The 23,781-nt window shown below is 35.8% G+C and overlaps 2 protein-coding genes across 2 annotated transcripts in view; both read right to left on the reverse strand.

Annotated features, from left to right (window-relative positions):
• Positions 1-330: 330 nt before the first annotated feature.
• On the reverse strand, positions 331-13,760 carry LOC124448491 (serine/threonine-protein kinase/endoribonuclease IRE2-like; the record flags this gene model as incomplete). The annotated part of the gene is made up of 4 exons (XM_046999509.1): positions 331-1,266; positions 1,356-2,062; positions 11,866-11,937; positions 13,541-13,760. Coding segments are annotated over 4 exons (1,266 nt in total), but the record flags the coding sequence as incomplete, so codon positions are not given.
• Positions 13,761-13,904: 144 nt separating this feature from the next.
• The window catches only part of LOC124448486, a 113,217-nt gene continuing 103,340 nt past the window's right edge, over positions 13,905-23,781 (reverse strand). The window contains exons 5-6 of the mRNA XM_046999503.1: positions 14,663-15,860; positions 13,905-13,974 (exon numbers count right to left, since the gene is read on the reverse strand). Coding sequence (XP_046855459.1) covers positions 13,922-13,974; positions 14,663-15,860 — 1,251 coding nt within the window. The 3' untranslated portion in view covers positions 13,905-13,921. The remainder of the gene's footprint in view (positions 13,975-14,662; positions 15,861-23,781) is intronic.

The following is a 23,781-nucleotide window of genomic DNA, read 5'->3' on the forward strand; positions in this document are numbered from 1 at the left end:
TGTCATGGTTACAGCGCATGAAATAAGCAAAATATCAGAAATGATGACAACTATGAATTTTTTTCTATAAAACTAATTAAAATAATATTGAGTCCATATACAAATTATTAGACGAAATGCTGTCAATCACTCAATCTCATGAAAATGTCATTTAATTCAACTATTTTATATTGACAGCTACGTAATTAGTGTGAGATGGTTAAACACAAAAGATTCTACTTATGGAATTATGCACAACTTCTAATGGTCAGCTTTATACGATAGAGAACTCCCAAGAGCCCAAAACACCAAGGCCAGACTTTTACTAATTATAATAATTTCAGAAATACATTTTTTTATCGTATACGAGTTTATTATGTTGGATGAATGTAGAGCAAAATTTATCAGTGCAGCCAAGCATAAAAGTTAACTTTTAATGTCATATTCGCCTTCACTCTTTTTCCAAAACAATTTACAGTAAAAATTAAATATATACATTGCATCAATGAATACCACAGGCTATAGATTCATCTGCAATGGGGTGAAATATCATCTAAATACGTCGTAGAAACTGTTTTTCTTAATAATTATTAAATAAGATTTCTACAGTATCAATGATTTCTTAGTAGCTACATTTTTACCCCCAACAGGTTCTGTTGTATCTAAATAGTTTATTGGTGTAGTTCGCTTTTATTAAAATTTAAAAAGTTCTTGAGTTCTGGTTTGTTTTTCAATTCTTCATTTGACCTGACACCAGCATGTACCCGAACAGGGAGATTAGGAAATGTTCGGAGAAAAACGCCCTATAATCCCCAATCTTATAAAATGGTTTTCGTTTTCGTTTTGTTTGTTCCTTCCAAGGCTGGTCAATATTTCGAATAAGTCTTAAGCAATGTCCATGAAGAGTTATAGGTCCTTCCATTCACCAAATAAATATAAACATCACTATCCATTTGGCTTCTCCAATCTGAGGATTCGCTATTCAATTGTTGAACAACACTACACAGGGGATCATTTATCTTAATTCTGAAGATTTCCAAAATTACATAATAAATCAAATTTCTCGTGATCCGATACAAGAAATGGATGTTTTAATGCTTCGCTAGCCGATGGTCTGTTCTCAGGTTTTAGATTTAACATCCATGACAGAAGGTCCTTTAGTGTTTCATCTTTGATTTCTTTCAAACCAACAGGGTTTCCATTTAGCATGTTGTCCAGTCTATACCGTTGAATTCCAAAAGGATGTTTCCCTTTTGTTGCAACATAATAAGCTACCATCCCTGCATTCTAAAATAATAAAAAGCGTTACATCAAAATGCAATTTGACAACATTGAGTTTCTTTACAACTTACAAATTTTTACATTCCTACACTTACATATACATCAGAACTTCTTTTGTAACGCGCTTTATCAACGGAATCTTCATCTTCTATATATGATTCAGGAGCAATCCAATACTCCGTTCCTTTGTTAGGACTGCTTTTATGTGTCGTAGAACCTTTCTTCAATATTCGACTAATGCCAAAGTCAGCTATCAGAAAGTTGCCTTGTGTGTCTCGGAGAACATTGCTGGGCTTTAAGTCCCGATGAATAATAGGATTTTCGCCACTATGGAGATCAGCTAATCCTTGCAAAATTTGTCTGAGAATTTTGGGAACAACTTTTTGAAGATCTTCCAAAGTAGATTTCACATAACTCTCCAACGACTCTTCACATAAGTCTAATATTAAATAGACGTACTCCGTTCCAGTATCTTCTTCTAAGAAGGAATAATTCACAACATATTTCGATTTTTTTGCGTTGAATTGATTTAAAATTTCCTTTTCCTGCAGCGCAAGCTCTTTGTATCTATCTTGATGTATTCGTTTCACTGCTTTACCGTAACCATCCTTACCCAGTCCAAGATAAACACGGGTTGCACCACTTCCTTCGCCAATACAAAACTCTTTTGAGAAAATTACTCGTACATTGCCCACCACTTTAACCTCAACACCGGAATTGCGTCCATATTCAATCAATTTTAAAAACAATTCTCTATGTTTCGTTGATTCATCAATGTATTTCCACTCTTGCAACACCGATTCTAAAAAAATTAGATAAAATATTATATTTAAGGGTGAAAGAAACGAAATAAATACGTCAAAATAGCTTAAACTTTCCCAATCAGGAAAGGATATTATTAGCTACCGCACATTTTTGAAAAAACTTGTCAACACCCATTAGACAAATCATAAGTTCTTTAATTGTACAATCAAATCAGGTGACATTTGAGGTTAGCTTATACCATACAATTAATCACAAAAACTTCTTTCTGCAGTAATTTCATATATTTTTTTAGTAAATAACCTTACGTTTTTCGAAAATATTAAATTTTAATTTTAAGATCATATTTTTTAGAGTATAAAAATTTGTTTATAGCAAAAGATAACAAAAAAGCTTCATTTAATTTTTCTTTCCATTCTCGACACTCATCTTTTAGATAGACTATCTAATGATTGATGCCAAATATGAACATTGAAGTTCGATCAGCATCGAAAACTCAACAATTATTCTCTGAAACGTTCTTTGAGCATCATTAAAGTGCCAATGAAACGAAAACTTTGCTAGTTAACTTATATTTACATTAACCAGAACTTTTGAAATGACAGAGTGCTTTCTAAAACCTTTTATGTATGACTCTTTCATTCTAAAAATACTGAAGTGAAGTCCTTACTATTACCAATTTATCTAACTTGTGACATCATATTGCATGCAAAATGAGTCTCTGCAATGTTTTAAATACACTTCATTTTCCTGAAAACTTTACGTTGATAATATTTGGCAGTATGTTATATCATTAACACATCACAAAGAAAAAAAAGTCTGCAAAGTTGAAGTAAATTAATTCTAGTTCTCATTATGCAATGTGACGTCACAAGTTAGATGAATCGGACAAAATAAAAGCTTCAATATCTTGAGAACGAAAAGAGATACGCATAAGTCAGTAGAGAAATTCCTTTGTAATATTAAAATTTCTGTTCAATAAAAGTATAACACAGGCTGCAACATTTTCGCTTAATAGGCATTTTATGCCTTAACTCTAAATTATCTGACGCGTACTATTTCTCTTATTCACCTTGGTAAAGTGAACCTCGTTATCTTTATTTCTGCTAACTCAAGCCCTACCTCCTGTTTTTCTTATTCTCGTGTAACATTGCTGGTATTGTTTTACTTTTGCCAAATTGAAGATGGTTTTTGCAGTTTTTAATTATTTTATTAAGCTTATGATGATTTATTTACAAAAAACAATTTGTCTGTCATGTTTCTATTGTGTCCGGGTTTTTGCTTTCGAGAAAATTTCGGGTTTGATGAAATTTTTACTCAGGTAGAAAAGGAATCATGCAATTCAATAAATTTTTAACACCACAAAAAAAGTAAGCGATTTAAATTCTTATATATTTCAGTCCTTTTCCTAAATTCCTATCTGTTTCAGAAACATGTGAAAGAAATCATGATGTTGTAGTGCTAAAGTATAAATTAATTGACAAGATAAGCACACGAACGATGCAAGCAAATGATCGAACTTCCGGCTTCAAATGTTGTAACATCACTTTTCTATTTTATGTGTGATGCAGAACATTCCAATTGTCTTTGGCTACCATAATCGCGTTTTACTAATTTGAAAAATTTTCTCGTATAACAGAACTGTCCTTTGGAGATCTCTTATAAATAAAGTTAAAAAGAGCAATTGAGCAAAATATTTCCAAGCTTTCACAACAAATTTTCATATCAATTTCATATTTTTCCATATGGTGCCTGTCAATTTATTGGTCTGTTTGTTTAACTATATTTGTATTATGTTTAATGTAGACTACGTTGGCTTTCACAAGATATCAGTCGACTACAATTGAAGATATGAATACCCCCTCTTCCACTCATATATAAGTTATAATTTCGGCCACCTATATAGTGGTCCGTGCTACAATAACTGAGAAAATATGTTACAGTCATTGAATTCTGTAAGCGATATTTCAGCAGCAGCGTAATTAAACACCCCTCCCCCACCGCACTAAAAGTTGTAGTTTTGGCCTTCTATACAATGGTCAGTGCTACAGTATTTGAGCAAACATGATACAGCCATTGAGTTCTGTGAGCGATTATTCATTAGCAGCGTTATTCTCGCTCAATCGGGAGGCTTAAGTCGTAAGTGGCTTGGTCTGATTCACGTCCGCTTTTTAATGGAGGTCATTAAGCCAGTTGACAATCATCAATTAAGACACAGTTTGAATCATAAATGAGATTTGTGGACTTATTTGCTCTTCTAATATAGTGCAAAAAATTATATTTATTTATTTTGAGATCAGTGGGAGTAATTTATTCAAATCAATGAATAAAGTCGTTGTATTTAAGTTTTGCGATTAGTAACGTTATTTGCTTATCTATTTTGGGAAATTTTCTAGTAGAAAAAAAAACTGATACAGCAACTTTTATGCTCTATGCAACTTTTAAAATGCAATTCTAAGTAAAAAGTATTCAAAATTTAATTCTAAGCTACAAAATGATCTCTGTGGACTTTTGAATGATGTTCACACTGAAGAGGTATTCTCTAGTATACTTAGCAAAGAGAGAGCTCAAAATAAATTGTAATTTTCTGTAAATTTAGAATTTAGAAGATCGTTTAATAAATGTGCAATTTAATGCTACATAATTAATAATGAAAATTGTAAATAGTCTTCTTTTTATTGTGCAACTTTGAGAATTCACATCGTCAAATTTGCCCATTTTCTATAGGATTTTGAGGTATTTTTATTACAATGAACATGAATTCTTATTTATTGAAGTATATCGAGCAAGTCCATTTGATGGTGGCCGTTCTTTGCCTGATTTTCATTGCCTGATTTGGTATTGCATTTCTTGGTTGTCTTTACTATTGAACAGTAGAAATCAGGAGGGAGTGAATATTAAAAATAATTTTTAAAGTGGAAGTTTGACAACCAAAATCTGCCATCACCGCCATGTTTTTGACAACCGGGTCCAGGCCCCTTGTTCCCTCCAGTTCTTGTTCAACTCAATGTATTGAACGCGAACATTGAACATCCAAAAAACTTTTTCCTGTATGGTTTTGTAAAAACAAAATGGCGGCCTTTTTCTGAGGATTCAAGCCTGAGGTAAACTTGACTTGTTTTGCTTCATTTGGGTGGGGAGCTCAAAACACTACAGTGCATACCCATTTCAGAAGTAAAATGTATGACGAAGAAAGCAACTGAAGTGATGAGAATGATCATCGTCTATCGAGAAAAAAAGCAAAACCTGAAGATAAAATATGGTACAAGCAATTGTTCAACGATGCTTGGTTAAAAGAACCAGAATTAGCAGATTGGATTTCAAAAGATCCTGGAAATAAATTCACAGTGAGATGCAAAGTGTGTGAACATACATTCAACGGTCCCAACAAGTCGGCTTTGATGAAACATAAAGCAACAAAGAAACATACTGATGCTTATAAAGCCAAGCAAAATACTTTGCAAGTGAGCAAGTTTTTTCAAAAGCAAACAGGGCCAGATGTTGACGAAATGACAGCAAAAGCTGAAGTTTTGTTATCTGGTTTTCTAGCTGAGCACCGAACGCCTTTTCTTCAGGCTGATCATCTCAGCGAGTTAATGAAAAAAATGTTTCCCGACAGCAAAATTGCTCAAAAAATGCAGTTAAAAAGAACAAAGGCATCATATGTTGTTCAAGAAGGAATTGCACGAGAGGAAGTGGAGTCAATATCAGCAATCTGTCAGAAAAACAAGTTTTCTCTGATCGTAGAAGAATCCACAGATATTTCAGTCTCCCAAATTCTTGCTGTTGTCGTCAGATTTTACCATGAAAGGAAAGTGATTGATGCTTTATTGATTGCCCTTGAAGTAGAAAACGGCACTGCTGATGGATTGTATGCGGCTGTTAATAACTTTTTTCAAGAACGAGCCATACCACAAAGTAATGTTGTTGGTTTTGCTGGCGACAATTGTTCAACAATGATGGGCAAAAATGGAGGTTTTCAGGCTCTTTTAAAAAAAGATGTACCTGGTGTATTTGTCTTTGGTTGCATTTGTCACTCCTTTGCTCTCTGCGCACACTATGCAAGTTGTCGCCTACCTTCATGGTTGGAAGCATTTGTAAAAGATGTCTGCTGTTATTTTTCCCGTAGCAGTCGGCGACAACACCAGTTCCGTCTCATACAAGATATTGTTGAAGCGCCTCGTCATAAAGTTCTCAAGCTTTCACAGACGAGGTGGCTCTCCGAGGCCAAGTTGTTGCCTGAATTTTAGAGCAATGGGATGCATTAAAACTTTTCTTTCAATCTGAGTCTCCATGTGATCGTGTAGACGGGGCAGTCAAGATCTATGAAACCATGAAGACGAATGGAACCAAGCATATTATGGCATTCCTAAATTACATATTGTCAAAAGTGGACAGATTAAATGCTGAATTTCAGGCTCAAGATTTCAAGCTGCACATACTGTACAGTTCTATATAGGATGAGTATAGAAGCATTTTGGCCATATTTATCCACGACAAAGTCGTACGAGAAACACCGTTGGACGAGATTGATCCAAATGACGTAAAGCTATACAAGCCTCTCAACGATATTCATCTTGGAGGAAGATGTACAGTCCTGTGCACCCAACAGTCTTTGGGTAGCCAAGTTTCAGAAACCACATCCACGTTTCAGAAACGATTGCCGTAACTTTCTCGTTGAGTTATGTGACCAAATAAAGAAGAGGTTTTCTTTCAAAAGTGATGGAGTTCTAGCTTTGCTATCAGCAGTCAACCCTTCAGAGGCATTATCCAGCAGGCGGTCATTAAACTCGATAGCGGTATTAGCACACCATTTTCCGTCTTTAGTGTCTGAAGATCAATTGGATGAACTTGATGATCAGTGGAGGCAATTGTTATATGCCACAGACTCTCTTAAAGGCAAGACTAATTCCCCAACACAGTTTTGGGATGAGATCAGAGCTATTAAAGATGGTAACGGCAATAAAAAGTTTGAACGTTTGGGAAATTCTATGTGCAACCTGTTCGTTTTGCCTCACTCATCTGCCTGTGTCGAGAGAATTTTTTCCCAAGTTAACATGATAAAGACTCCTCAAACCAACCGCCTACATTGTTCAACTTTGAGGAACAGATTAATTGCAAGACAAGCTATAGCTCGACAAGGTGCGCATTGCTACACATGGGAGCCGTCTACGAAACTTGTAAAAGACGTACAATTTGGTCATTGTCGGAGGGAGTACTTTAAGAAACATTGTCAGCGTCAGGAACAGGAAGAAAATGTGACTGATGTTTATGACATTGTAAACGAAGAGACTGTTGAGATAGGGTCTGGTTAGCACTTAGCATGTTGCCGATTTGGCTGTTTCAACGATGTAACCATCACCATGTTTGACTTTTTTTATGTACTGTTGTGTTTCACGAACTATATTTGATCATTTCAACACTTATATATATAAACTATCGATTTTTATGAAATTAAAATTAAAACAAAAATCAGTTCATTCCAGTCCTTACATTATGCGTTCATTAGTGCGGCTAATCGTGTACCCATGACAAAGGGGTCCCCCAGAAACGACTGTGGGAGATCTTGGGATATTTCAAAGGATCTTGGGACTTTTTGCTCAAAATCTTGGGAATTTGTAAAATAGTGAGTGGCAACACTGTCAACATCTAGTCGGGCTCATTTTCAAAAGCGTGACTTGAATTTTGAGCTTTCGAAATATACGTTTGGAAATCGTGATAACTTACATTACAATGGCTTCCGCTAATGAAATCGATATAATAAGTGAACTACAAAAGCTCAACAGCATTTTCTGTTCGACAATCAGGCGAGCAAAATATACTCGTAAAGCGGCGGCCAATTCCAAATTTACAAGCGACTACAGGCAATAGAAGCTTTCAGGAAAGTTGGTACTCGAAGAAAGATTGGCTTTGTGGTAGCTCAGAAAAGAATGCATTGTTCTGATGGCCTTGTCTTTTGTTTTGCCCTGGATCGTCATCTTCATGGACGCAGACGGGATTCAAAAACATGAAGAATTTTCTATCCGATTGTAAGAAGCATGAGAAGGCAAAATCGCACATGGGTGCCTACAAGACCTGGAGGACCTACGGTTTTCAGCCTCGTGTCGACTGTCTCATGTCACAAGCCAGACGTGAAGAGATTCAGCGTCATAACGAAGAGGTAAGGCAAAACAGGGAAATGTTGAAAACCATAACAGAAGCTGTTTTATACTTGTCTAGGCAAGAGCTTGCGTTTAGGGGAAATTATAGAGAGCTACTTGAAAGTTTTGCCAAGATGGATTCTAGGCGATTGGGGGAGGGCGGTTTACTGGAGTCTCTCCTGATATTCAGAATGATTTGATTGATTGTCTTGATAAGATAATATAGGATGAGATTTTAAAGGAAATAGATTGCTACGCTTTCTTAAGTATACAGGTTGATGAGGCAACTGATGTTTCTACCAAAGAACAATTGAGTGTAATTGTTCGAATAGACAAAGAGGAAAGTGTCATTGAAAGACAGCTTCGGTTTGTTGATGTTAGTTGTGATAGGACTACAACTGCTATATCATCAGTGGTTAAGGGTAAGTTAAGTCAATATAATAATGTGAAAGAGAAATCTATTGGACAGACTTATGATGGTGCATCTGTTATGTCTGGTCAACTCAATGGTGTTCAAGCTCAAGTTCAGCAGGATTACCCTTATGCTCAATTTGTTTACTGTGCTGCCCATAGACTAAATCTAGTATTATGTCAAGCTGCATCCTCCATTTCACCTGTTAAGATTTTCTTTGTTAATATTAGTGCTTTCTGCACCTTTACTAGCAATTCCTCCAAAAGAAAAGCTTTACTATCATCCCATAGGCTTGAGTGTCCTAGTCCTGGTGACACAAGATGGTATTATAGGGCTCATGTCATCAATGTCTTGCATTCTAACTATGAGAAACTGATAGACATATTTGAAAATCTTACTGATAATCCAATAGGTTGGGATGATGAAACGTTAAGTAAGGTTACTGGTTTACTTGTCTACCTTAATGGCTTCTTGTTTTGTTTCTTGCTACTTGTTTTCCAGAGAATTCTTGAGCAGTTATCCATACTTTATTCTATCTTGCAAGACAAGGACACTGACTTTTATTATGGAGGAGGTAGGGTTGAGAGATTCAAGGCCTTTGTTGCTTCTCTGAGAAATGATACAGAATATTGTCAGGTGTATGACCTGACTGTTGAGAAAGTGGGACCACCAGTAACCAGGTATGACCAACGGCATAATTACAAACAAATGTATTTTGAAATTCTTGACACAATTGTGACTATGCTGAATGAGCGATTTCAGGAAATGGAACGTTTTAGAATTTTAGACCTTGTTAACCCTAGGGTGTTTAAGATGTGGAAAGGTGAAGTGCCCTCAGAAAAGATAAATCTTCTAAAGGAGGTTTATGGTGATATGTTTGACATACCAATGCTAGTTAGCCAACTTTGTTTTATTTACAGAGATAAAGACTTTCACCGTGATTCATTCGATGAACTATTGAAATATATTTTTCAGTTCCATCTTCAATGTAGTATTCCAGAAGTTTTAAAACTGTTAAAGATAAATGGGGTTTTGTCAATTACAAGTGCTTCAGTTGAGAGGTCATTTTCTTGTTTGAAGAGGGTAAAAAATTATCTTAGAAATACTATGAGCCAAGGACCTTTTAGTTCTCTATGCAGGATTACCATTCACAAAGACATACTGTCAGAAAAAGAAGACGCCAACACATTGCATGATGAGGAAGTAAAGAAGTTCATTGAAAAACCACGAAGACTTGCTTTCTTATACAAATAGGTATTCATATATGGCTGATAGCAAGCTGATGATGTCTTACGTCCATGGCATGTGAGAATTTTTCCGGGAACTTTTTAATGCAGGCAACGATGATTGTCATTTCAGCACGACAATGAACGGCATCACAACTTTTGATAGTTGTTGATGACAAATCTGAGCCTTTTTCGGTTCTTTTGTCAAAGTTTCTTTGCAAGATGTACATAGGTATTTATTTATGTATGTGGTGTTGAGAAAATAAATCACATATCTGCAACTATTTTTGAACTGTTTCTCTGCTTTACTATAAGATCCTTCGGCAATTTAAATTAACCAAAATAGTTCTATTTCCTGCATAAATACCACGCATTTGCTTTCTAAGATAGCCGTTTCCGACGTTCTAGCGAGTCTAAATTCGGAAAATTTTCTCGCTCGGCGCCAACCATGGTGGCGCCTTGTAAGCCCGACCAAATGTTTTTCGCTAGCTACGCCACTGGATGCAAAACGTGAAGTATGACAGTATATCCAAAGGATAGTTTGTTGAGAAGTTTTTATGATTAAACAAGCAGAATACATTTAAACGTTACTTTGAAAAAATAAATTGCATGATGTCATTAACACCTCATGTCTCATCTTAATTTCAACTGACTGATAATGTGCTTCAAGTACGAATTGTGAAGTGACAAAATTTTACTGCCATGGTTAAAACAGATTAAAGCACTTTAACACAGATTGTCTAACCTGAACACTTCTAAAATGCAGAGTCTGATCTCTATGGTGTACATTATATCAAGATTTATTTTAAAACGTTTTAGTCTATTTGTTATGATACTTTTTTTTCAATGCAACTGATGAAATGTAGTCAATTTGACCACTTTATAAAAAGAGTTGCGCCACTTTGCTGCTGCGCAGTATTTATTGAGGTAAACAAAGACCTTATCAAGTTGTGCTGAGCACTGCCGTCTGGTGCACAGTACATCGAAATTATTTGCCGTTAGCAAAAGCAAAATTTAAGTCTTTGATACATTATTGAACATACGTAATAAACGATCGTTTGGAGTCCGAAAATTCAACATGTATACATCATGGGCCGATTATTCAAAAGCCAATTAACTTAACCTAGAGTTAGCAACTAAACTAGGTTCAATTCGTTAACCTAAAGTTGGCTAACCCTGGGTTAAAATTGGGTTGTTCAAAGCAGGATGAAGCGCTGGGTTAACTAACATTTGGTTAAAAAGCAGGCAAATCCAAATAAGGTCAATTAACTATGTGAGTTCAATCAGCACAACCAATAGCAAAGCCAGCTTGCAAAAAAGTTGTTTTGATTTTATCGATTACGTAGTTTTTCATCAATTGATGGTGGCCAGTTTTAAAGTGATTCCTAGGTCTATTCAATGCAGTTGTAATGTTAGCGCCGTTGCAGATTTATCAACAATTCGATTATCTTGTACATCTTATCCGTCTTATACGAGAGTGCCGAAGCAAAGAACCTCAAAGCAATTACAACTTGTTGTAGATGAATTGCACAGCTTTGCTGCTTATCTAAATAAAGCTTGAAGAATTAGATTTGTTATACAATATATTTCGTTTCTGCCAAATTTTATTTCTTGCCTTTAGCTGAATGTCGTAAAAACCTTTAGTATTTTGTCTACGTAAACGATATCGTCTTTTGCAACGAGGATAATTTACATGGGAAATGAAGAGCAAATTCTGTCATGAGTTGTTTTAATCACGAAAATAATATGTTAACCTAGGGTTAAGTAATTCAACCCACCTAGCGAGGAGGGTTTAAGTTAACCCTTGTTTTAACCGAAGGTTTAAGATAACCTAGTTTCAAGCAATGCTAACTAACCCAGATTTAAAAATTAATCCTGGGTTAGGAATGTTTAACCCTGGGCTGCGTTAACCAGCTTTAAAAAAACCCAGCCCCAGATTATTAAAAATAAATCTTCATAAAAACAAATACATAACAATCAAATGACTTGATTTGTCATACAATACGAAACAAATATGATTAGATTTTGCAATATGTATAAAATAAAATAGAATTGAAAGACGTACCTTGTTTTGTATTTTCAACACCATGAGAAATTACAACATCTTCGGCAATAAAATCATCACCAGTTGTGGTTTCTAAGAAAAATATATTTAAAAATTTTATCCACACAATCTGCATGTGTATTTCTATTCCGTAATTTAATAAAAAAATTACAGCTAATGCTCAAAACGAAATAAGACAAGTAAATTGAAAAGTTTCGGTTAGTAGCTTTTAAAAACTATATCTTTTATCTCGTTTTGTTCATTATAGTATAGTAGCGCGCCGAACGGATTTAATTGGGAGAGCAAAAAACATGTACCTCCAAAATTTCATATACATATATTACACTCAGTTTTATATAACTGATATTTTCAAGTCTATGGAAATATTGAGAGGTGGTTTCCCCCCTTGCAAGCGCCCATTATTTTCATGTAATGGACCAGCTTTCATCAGGCGTAATATTACAAATAAATGTATCTAAACAAACTTCATGAAGGAAACACCAAACGTTTTTTAAAACAAAAAAAAAAACAAAACAAAAAATCATGGTATGAATGTAAGTTAAAAACGAACACTTGAAAAGTGGGTTGTATTATCTAGACGACACAATTTCAAACAACATCATTTCTGCTGACAAAAAATATAGCTACGAGTAAAAAAACTAGTCCTGAGAAAACAGCAAGGACGAGGAAAAAAAAGGTTTGTCACATAATTTGATATATTGTCTGTATGGCTGCTTTAAGCTACGTACAAATGCACTTAACACGTTCACTTAACATGCGGTAAACATTGTCTTGAGAGATGTTGAGGGATGTTTGTAGACGCTCTCAACATGTTGAGCCTATGACATAAAATATTCCACCATGCATAGAAATGGTGCCATTTTTACAATAACATACGCTGCACAGTGCACGTGCCTTAGTTCAACATTGTTATGTGAAACACAATGATTAGGCTTATATCGGTGAGCCAATCTCCGTTGGGGAGGTATCTTATAAAGAGAAACTTTATCGAGTTTATTGATGCTGGCTGTCTGTTTAGAGGAGGAGGAAGCTATTACTTACAACTTTATGCAATTTTATGCAACCTGGTCAATAAAGAAAATTGTAAACAAACATATTTTTTAGACTTGTTTAATTACTGATGGATTTAGCTTCAAGAAAAGTCTGGAATTATTTTATATTTTATTGCTAGCATGTAAGCTCAATGAAAAACGTGACCTTGAAGGTATATGAATTTGATTTTGAGAAAGACGGCTTTAAAAAACCGAGTAGTATAGGGTATGAGTAAATATATTCCAAAAAATTGTTAATATGAAAAATTGCAAATGAATAATTATTGTAATGTTATAGTTGGTTGAAAATTTGTCACATTTGCGCGAACAAAATGCCAAAAAATAAACCCAAATAATTTTGTGATGGAATAATATTTCTCCGAAGCCATGCTTACAGGAAAAAATTATTTACGTCCTTAGTTCCTCATCGCAATTGAGCAACCCACATTATGTTGTGTAATACCTAAACAAACTTACCAAAATATTTTGAAGACGGCAAAATATGAGCATGACTTGGACCTGTAAATTTACTCCGAGCTTTAATAGAATTTTCACAATTTTTTTCGTTTTATCAGTATTTTAATTTTCTTCGTACATCGCATCAAACCTGCTCAAAGACACAGTAACAATAGTTTGGTCCTCACCTAGCAACTTCAAATCTCGAACTCCTAGAGCTTCTTCATAAAACTTTATCGCTTTGTCGTGTTGCCCTGTTTTATCAAACAGCAAAACAAGAATGTTCAATGACGCGGCGACATCAACATGATTTGGACCTAACGATTGTTTTCGAATTTCCAGAGCTTTTTCGTGAAACTCTATAGCTTTGTCGTAGTGTCCAGTTTTTTCAAGCACATTACCAAAATTGTTTAAAGACGTAGCGACATTAACATGATTTGGACCTAACGATTGTTTTCGAATTTCTAGAGCTTTTTCGTAAAGCTCTATAGTTTTTTCGTAGTTTCCAGTTTTTTCAAACACCAAACCAAGATTGTTTAAAGAATCAGCAACATCAACATGATATTGACCTAACGATTGTTTTCGAATTTCCAGAGCCTTTTCAAGATGATTTTTAGCTTCGCTATACTTCTCAGTGTCAAGGTATAAAAGACCGAGGACACTAAAATACCAAGCTTTGTCACTACTAGATTCTTCTGATTTAAATTTATCCAATAGTTCTAGAGCAAGATCGTATTTTCTAAAATGTCTTAATCTGTCAACAAAATATTTGAAAACTTGTAAAGTATTCATGTCGATTTTTATTTTCTTGGTCTTTAATAATTGAACAATTTTTTCAAGATGTGGCATTAATTTGATTTCGTCATCTCTCTCTTTAAACATGTAAAGTGCTTTAGATACTTGATCAAGGTTAGTTTCCATTTCATGTTCTTCATTTGAATGTTCTGATTGATAAACAATAATTGCTTTGTGAACAATGCGGTGTAGACTAATGTCATTATTTTCTGAATTTAAGAACAATGAGCAGTCCTTTAAACAAAGACATATATCTTTCTTTGAGTGTTTGGGATGAATTTCTTGAACATAAAAAACAACAATGTCACGTGGTATAGGATCAAACGATATCACGGAAAAAAAGTTAATAACATTTGCCAATATTGAGGATTCTTTAGCATTTTGTCTGACAGCTAAAAGTGAAGCTTGTAACATACTTCTAGGATATACCGAATTAAATTTAACAAAAGTGGCGTCCATGCCTTCTTGCTCTCCACAAGATAATTTCACTAAATATTGACTCCAAGTAAATGAACCATTTACTCTGCTTACAAGACTGACATAATAACCAGCAGCAGCCAAAGCCAGCGGTTGACGATCCAATCCTTGCGATATTTCATTCAACAATTGATCATTAGCATTTTCATCTTCAGTGTAATAATTCAACAACTGACAACATTCTTTATCATTCATTCCACTTCTGATAGAAATATGTTTGTTAAACTTATCGTCTTGAGGTACGGCATCTGTGTTTTGGATAGTTACTATGATTTGTCCATTTGTCCACATGGGATCACCTACTTGGGGAAGTAACGAAGAAATTTTTCCAAGCTGTGCCACGTTGTCTACAATGATCAACCAATTTTGCCAGAATTTTAATCGTGTGGATACGAGCGATCGCAAATTTGTCAGTTTGTCTGTGATGGAACAGTTGTCATCTTCAAATTTTTTAATCATATTTTTGTCACAGTTTAAACGGTATCCAAGTTCACAGTAAGTTTTTAAAAGAGATTCCTCATTCTTTCCATCGAGAGTCATTACAAACGAAGTTTTATTTTTCCAATCACAAAATATTTTTTCACAAACCTGTCTTGCAAGTTGAGATTTACCACTGCCAGGATTACCAGAGATGTAGAAATATGTCAGTTCATTATTGTTATAATTCCTTAATTTTTCAAGATCTTTTATAATTTGATCTCGTAATTCTGTGCGTTCAACGAGAAAATGATTAGATTTAGAAGGAAGAGCTTGAAATGAATTAAAACTGCTTCGATCAGCCTTTATTTCAATGATTTCTTCGAGAGAAAATTGCAATTGCTCAAATGAATTTTCAATGATACAGACTATTTCATCAAAATCATCATCTGAGCATTCGCTTCTACTAAAATGTACGTAATTGTTTCTTTCACGACGAAGTTCATCTAAAGCATTCCTTGTTTTTCTATGAAGATGATTTCCAATTGAATTTGAAAAAAGTATTGCATGAAATAATATTGTACAGTCCCATTTACTGGTGTCTCCATCGCGAAAATACATTGCTATTGTTTGAGGAAGCATTGGACGTTGTTCAAGTTGGTAAAATATTTTGCCACTGTTGTTTGTGTCATCCCATTCTCCATACCTATCTTTGTAACGAGAGTTCCATTCTTCGATAAAAAACTGAGCAAGTTTCTTTCGAACCACATTAAACATTAAGCGAATGTTAAACAGATTTCTTACGTTTCTTGATTCCATCTATACAAAAAGAAATGACAAGCAAGTAAAATTATACGATACGCAAAATCTCTTTTTATTGCAATCTGATTGGCTGTAGCAGCTGGCGGAATTTAACAAGATTTGACGGCACTTGGGAATCCTCCTGCAGTCAAATTCTAATTTTACGTTGCATGACCCCGGTCCGGAATCCTGTAGCTAAATACTGAGTGAAAAAAGTATTTCGTAATAATCAAACTATGTTTTAAGTTTTCATAAGCAAAACAAACTGCAAAGGTTTAATTGTTTACTTGCATGACCGCCATCGTTTAATCTGTCTAAACAATCAAATAAGATTGTTCCTTTTGGCTAAAAAATTAATACCTTACTTGTATTAAAATTCGCGCAGTACTAGAATTCGCGCAGCGCTGAGTATAATATGAGAGATAATATAATCCGCGCGAAAAGCTTTGTAGTATAATATGAGACATTCATTGTTGGTTATGCAAATCAGTTGTTTTATTAACGCATATACATATTGACATATGTTTTTAGTTGTCCTGGTAAAATTAAAAATCAAAAATGTCTTCATTTTCATCCTGTACAATTTCATTCGGGATATTCTCAGGTTCTACGTAGTATTCCGTCACGAATGCCTGCATTTTGCTGTCTATCCTAAAACTTTCATTGTTCTGCATGACTGTTAGGTAATAGGAATCTCCAAGCCTCCTTGTGGTAATGGGGATCGACGAAATTCGATGTCACACACACATGCTTCTATATTGCCCCCATATTCAAAAAAGAACTTGCAAAATCGGGAAATCTCTCGAGGCAAATGTCCGACCAGTGACAATGGTTCAATCTTGCCTCTGATTTTGGTAAACAGACCAATAGCAAATGGGTCGAATAGGTTTCCTGATTCTGGTTTTATTATTAACTGCTGGTTGATTCTTGGAGCCCAGATTTTTCTGTATTCATGAAAACCTCGTGATGCGCAAGCCAGAGAAAACGATGTCCCCTCGGGGCTCAGTTTCACTGAATTAGAATCATCCGTTCCTGAATCGTAGGTTTCCTGAAGCAAGCAATCAGATGCGTAATTTTCTTTCGCGTCGCACCCTTCACATAAAGCAACACTCGAACCACTTTTCCATCCAGGATAGTTTTCAGATGCAGGGATTGAACACTTGATTCCTCGGTTACAAACAAATGATTTGCATTTTAGACAAGTGTATTTTTGTCAAATCATTGCACACGATGCAAATGCTTTCCATTTCTCCAACACAATAGTCAATGATGAGTCACGTTTCTTTAGGTGTTAGATATGATGTTCTATTATTATTTTACTGACTGATTTTACTTCCTTATTAACTAATTGCCGAATACGTCAAACGTTTCCGCAACACATATTCTACCGTTCAAGTATTGCCAACAGAAAACATTGTGCGGGAAATCAATGCACATGGCTCTGTTAAAATATTTCAAAAAGGTTTCCCAAGACGATATTTCGGCCGCGTCGTCTGACAGCAAATTAAATGCTGCCGAAAAAAATGCAGTAAAACAGCAATTATTTCTTGACGCTCCAGAACCAAAGAAAAGGAGGGGCAAATATGGAGCATATGATGCTTTTCAACGAGCAGAAATTGCAAAATGGGGAATTGTGCATGGAATAAGACCGGAGGCAAGAAAGTATTCCGTACCAGAGTCAACTGTTCGTGGACTTGTCAAATCGTACAATAAGGAACGAAAAGAGCGCACTGAACTCGAACAATTGCCAAGAAAACATCGTGGAGCAGAAACTTTGTTACCCGAGAACATCGATGAGAAAGTTATCGCCATGATCAAGAGCATGAGAACGGCCGGTTGTGTTGTCAATTACAACATTGCTATTTCCATAGCGAACGGGGTTAGTACTGGCTAATGATCGGTCTTTGTTGAAAGAAAACGGAGGAACCCTAGAATTCCACTATACATGGTGCCAGTCAATTTTCAGAAGATTGGGTTTCAGTAAACGTAGAGCAACAACTGCAAAACAACACGTATCACCTGGCTTCTTAAAAGAAATTCTCTTCACGTTTCATCGTTCTATTAAGGAAGTGGTTACCGCTTATGACGTTCCCGACGATCTCATTATAAATATTGACCAGACCCCTCTCCCGTTTGTCCTCATCAGCAAGTATACAATGGACAAAACTAACGAGAAGTTTGTGCCGATCAGTGATAGCGCCGATTATCGCCAAATTACTGGAACATTCTCAGTCACCGCGTCGGGAAAGTTTCTGCCAATTCAACTAATCTACCACGGGAAAACAGACCGGTGTCACCCTAAATTCAGATTTTCGAAAGAATTCCACGTTACCCACACGGAAAATCATTGGTCAAATGAAACGAAAGCAATTGAATTAGTCAATCACATTCTTATCCCCTATGTTAAGTAAATTAGAGAAGAGCATGGTTTTCGCGCAACAAAACAATGGGTTTTGATCGCCGATGTTTTTAAAGCACATTGGACGGATGCCGTAAAGAAGATCATTTCCGACTATAATGGGAAGATGATACCTGTTCCCAATAATATGACATCATACCTGCAGCCCTTAGATTTAACGGTCAATCGCTCTTGCAAAGCTTTCCTTCGAAAACAGGCGCAAACATGGTACTCAGAGCAAGTCCAAGCCCAAATAGAGAAAGGTATTCAACCTGATAAGGTTTCTGTTGATTTGAGAATTAGCGTGCTCAAACCACTTCACGCAAAATGGATAGTGCAGTTCTATGATTACATGCAATCGAACAAGGACATTGTCGTCAAAGGTTGGCAACGATCAGGTGTGAGCGCCGCATTGGAGGAACTGCCGAAAAGAGGATCCATTTAAACTGTAGCTAAACTTTTGTTTGACTTATAAAATATATTGTTAGGCAATATCATTTATTACATTTTTAGTTCTTGTTGGGATAGTGAACTCACGCTTTATTTTGAAGCCATTTTTGAGGCCACCCAATCGCTTTTTTGATGAATATTGAGGTATTTCTTAATAAAGAAAGCTCAATATAAATGCGTTAATTATTAATAGTTCTTTTGAACAAACCAAAAAGAACGAGCACATAAAACTATTTGCGCGAATTTAAAGCTGCGCGAATAATTGTTAACAAAGTGCGCGAAATTAAATCGCGCGAATTTAAAGCTGAGCGAAAATGAGTACGACTCGAATTTTAATACAAGTAAAGTATGTTATTTACTGTTTAGGTCGGTCAGGATGGGAAAATATCTCTCTCGGTCTCAAAACTTAACTCGGCATGCAGCCTTAACAATATATTTTTCTGCCTGGATCTCACCCTAACATGGCAGTTGAGTTGACGATTTTGACATGAAAGCATACAATTCAATGTCTTATCGATAACAGATGAAACAAACTCAAATACTGAACAAAAATACGTTAATTATCCTTAACATTTGCAAGTTAAAAGTTTATATAGGCCTACATACATTTACTTAAGTAAAAACCGCCAATGTCTTATTTCCTAAAGCGTGAAAAAACAAACAAAAAACAAACAACGCGAGGTCGACTCTAATTTGGGGAGGGGGGTTCCTAAGAGTCAAAAAAATTTTAGTCACAACGCCACGGATATTTTTTCCTTTATTTATATTTTTTATTGAAATAAATACATTGAAGTATATTTTTAGTATCAAAAATTAATTTGAAATGATAGAAAAAAAAGATTCAGGAGGAAAATACGGAAATAGATAAAACTTGTTTCATACAATTCTTCGATGAAGTCCTAAAAGGTCTGATAACACAAAAATACTTTACGACATACTGGCGTCCTAGACGCAAAACCCCTACCAAAATTTGATGACGTTTGCTAAATTACCCTTCTGTCCGTCAATCGGAGTGCCAGTCGCAATCCTCGGCGATAGTCGCACATAATGAAGAATACCGTTCATTGTCGCTTTCTTGGAAAACATCGAAGGGTTGTTTTGTCAGCAATTTCTCGTTTCAATCGCTCGATTCATTCTAAGCGAAACTTTCAGAATGCAAAGCAAAAACCTGTGTACTATAGTGACTTATTATATGGCAAGTGTCACTTCCGGATAAATGTCGCGCTTTGATTGGCACAAAAAAAATTTTCCCGGTCCGTTATTTTCTGTGATGGACCACGGTTCAAAAGGCGTAATTTTACAGTGAAATGTAAGCAAACTTCGTAATGCAAACAGCAAAACGCAAAATAAACGAAACAAAAACCATTTACGTATGTGATTTGAAGAAAAAAACATTTGGAAAACAGTTTAACCACATTAACTATGAAGACGATACAATTTGAAACGATTTATTTTTGGACGAAAACTAGGAAAGTGAAATCCAACCGTATACAAAACAGCAAGGACAAGAAAGAAAGCAAGCTTTGTTTCATGTAAATAATGCTATATGATAAACCTTTTAATAACCTCGCTTTCTCGGTCTTTACTGAGAAATATTGGACCTCTGTTTTTTGTACAAACCTCGCCCTACGGGCTCGGTCTGTATGATAAACTTCAGTCCGATATTTCTCCGTAAAGACCTCGCACTCGGTTATTAAGGGCATATTAATTATTATCATTCAAGTTTGTATAAGCTTGCTATATGTTAGCTTGTTTGTCAATTTGATGTCTTCATTGCTCATTTGTGCGTTCGTACACCGGAAAATGGAAGATCAAGTAGAAGTAATTTGCAATCGGCGAGGAATCATCTGAAAGCATAGTCTTATGAAACATGAATTACTAAAAATCTTACTCTTCACAAACTTCATAAAAAATTTATAAAAAGTAACAAAAAGTCAAGATATTCTTCAAATGCGTGCTAGCAAGTGATAAAAAATCAATTCTCGCTCCGGCGAACGGTTCAAGCTGTGTAGTCTATTGTTAATACAATCCTCGGTTTAGTCTGATCGCAGTAGTCTGTTGGTGAATTTAATGTAAGGCTGAAAGCAAATGAATATATTTGCTTTCGAACATTGTACGAAATACTATTTCTAATATATAATAAAAAATATTATTTGTGTGGATTTGTAATTTCTCATCAAGTTAAATTAAATATGATACGTGTCAAACTATGAACAGAAAATAAAAATAAGCGATCACTTGAACGTGCAAAGTTTTGCATTCAAAGATAAAACATAAAATCGTCTGAATTATAGACTTTTCCAAATGTAATTAGAAAAAAAAAACGATAAACAGCACGGGTTGTTGGTTAAAAGTAATACAAGTGTCGATATATGTAAATTAATACATGTCATTTGAGAGTCAGACACGTCATACAACTGTTTTGAAATATATATTATTGACGTTATATAACTTGTGTTATACAGAAAGTAGTTTTCAGTGAAAATCATAATGAATTAACCTTTAACAGTTGGGTGAAATCTATTGAACGTCACTTTCCTAGATGCAAGGCTTGTAGAAGCACAGTTAGGCGTGACACGCAATCTAAGCTCGTTCGTTCGAAAAATGCAGAAAAGGCTACAATTACTTAGTCACATGGCTGAACATTGAGCTTAAAGTACATTTAAACAAATTTCACAAAAATAATACCAAACATGTTATTTCTATTAACTATGTTCATTCACTTCTTTGTAGCTATATACCTGGCCGGCTCTCCAGATGAACGTATTGCGTACCTATTTTTATTCTTTGCCTTTCTTTAGCAACTACAGCACAATATGTTATGTGCATTTATATAAACGACGAGTTTTTTTGAAAATAGAAATGTTTCGACATCTCACGGTGCAATCTTTAGTATAAGTAAATATATACATATGTGAAACAAGTACCCATATTATTGATTTCTATGTTTGGATTGTATGTAGATAGCATGAACAATTTCTATGAAACAAAATATTGTTTTCTTTGTGCTTATGGTTGGCCTGTTCTACCAACTGCATTCAACTGCAAGAGAACGTTTAAGTGCTTATAAGAGTCAAATTTAATTAATACACCCTGTATAAAGAGAAAACAGCGCATTCTCGGGAATATTTACCTGAAAATTAAATTTATCCATTTCGAAAATTAAACAAATAATTCTCGTGGATGAAGTTGTGTTTTTACATTTGCCGTCAGCCTATGCAAACTTATCTGAGCTCAACCAATTAAATCAATCAATCATACCATCAAAAAGAATTTTAAATCAGTCTTGAATTTTAAATCAATCTTTTTTGAAGAAAATCGAAAAGTTTGTTTGAAATTTTTATGTTTCGCATTGCTTTGTTTTACAGAACTAAAAGATTTTTTCGTGTTTCCACTGGTGAGGAGACGTTTCTGAAAGACGCTTGACCAGAAACCGTTGCTTTTCTCAGACTTGCACTTGTAATAAAAAGAGTGTGTTTTGTTCGATGTATAAACGCTAAAATATTATTTTTTTAGAATAAATAAGCTAATTTAAATGTTAGGTGTAGGCTTAACACAAATTAGATTACGAGTTCGAGATTTCTATGGGGCGATTTTTGATAAAGGCTTTTAAGTAACATATAGGAAGAAATATGTGTTTGTTCATTTTAATTGAATTTTCGTTAATGTTACTTTAAATATCTTTAATTTTATATTTTGTTTATTGCATAGCAACTTTAGAATTCTCTAGAATTGCGTTCTAAAGTAAACAGTCAAGGTTCATCGGTTCTGGCGCACTTTACACCTTGAGACCTAGTATACGGAAATCTAAGCACCCCAGCCCTAGTTCGCGTACGTGCTTACTATGTATGTCTGAAAGACGACATAGTAAGCACATAGTGTAATTATGCTAGCATAATTACAAGAAGCACACACTAAGAACAAAACTCGCACCGGATAGCAAAGGCCAAACCCAGGGAGCAAAAGACGGCAGCGCCCGCGTGTGTTTAAGGCGGTGCCCTCCGCCGGCCGTGGATCTTTTGAAGGAAGACGATTAACAGCGCATATCTAAACGTTCGACAGCCATGAGGCAGGGCAAGAACAAGTGCGCGTGGGTGAAGGTCCACACTAGAGAACCGTGTGAAAAGTCATGTATGGGGAAGTATTGCAGAGTGCATCTGCAACAAATCCAGCGTGGCTCGCCGGTGCGGTGCCGGTCCCATGTCGGGGCTGTGGTATCAGCACGCAGGCAGAGGCGCAACGATGCGCAGATTATGGTCAGCAAGCCGGAAAAGCTCGCCTTCATAGAAAAGAGGCCCGAGCACGAAGGCAGTTTTGCCTGGTCCTCGGCGAGGTGGATGCCGGGAATTTCCATTTAAAAAAGGGCGTATGGTAGGTTATATCCACTGAATTTTCATTCTATGTTAGCCTACATCCATTTAGAAAATAGTGTACGATAGGTTATATTCACTGATGCGATACTGTTAATAAACTTCTGCAACTATATAACCAAGGTGTAATCAGCGGACACGCGCTGAACGCCCCACAAGAAAGGCTGAAAGGCTCTTCAATCACCTGGTGCCCCAACACCCACGTCAAGAAATGTCACTCCGCCTATTCCCAAACCGCGCAAGCGTAGGCCTATCCCCAAACCGCGCGAGCGCAGGCCTGCCGAGCGTACCGATGATGAGATGGACGCATACATCGAGGAGCTTCTGGCTGGAATTAAACCACAACGCCCCACAAGAGCTTCTCCCCCACCACCCGCGGAACTTTAGTGGGATGAAGCGAAGGCCTTTAGCTATCAGCTGAGAGCCTAGAAAATGCAGGTGCCAACGGGAAACCCCTCCGAACGCAACTTGATGGCTTTCGGAGAGGTGTCCAGCCCGTCCAGCCAAAAGCGCCCAGCCCCTCATCAAACGCAAACTCGTCGAGGAGCTATTAGCTCTACGAGGAGTTAAGTTCCAGTTGGCTGTAGAGGTTGAGCTTCGGAAGGATGAAACAAATGGCACTGAAGTGCTTCAAGCATTAGTTTTCCGGACAAAGCAGATAACGCTGCTACAGGCGTATGAGATTCTGCAAGCCCTACATGAAGCTTTCCCAACAATCCTG

This window comes from Xenia sp. Carnegie-2017, unplaced genomic scaffold (genome assembly GCF_021976095.1).
Source record: "Xenia sp. Carnegie-2017 unplaced genomic scaffold, XeniaSp_v1 HiC_scaffold_23, whole genome shotgun sequence".
In the NCBI taxonomy this organism is placed as follows: domain Eukaryota; kingdom Metazoa; phylum Cnidaria; class Anthozoa; order Malacalcyonacea; family Xeniidae; genus Xenia; species Xenia sp. Carnegie-2017.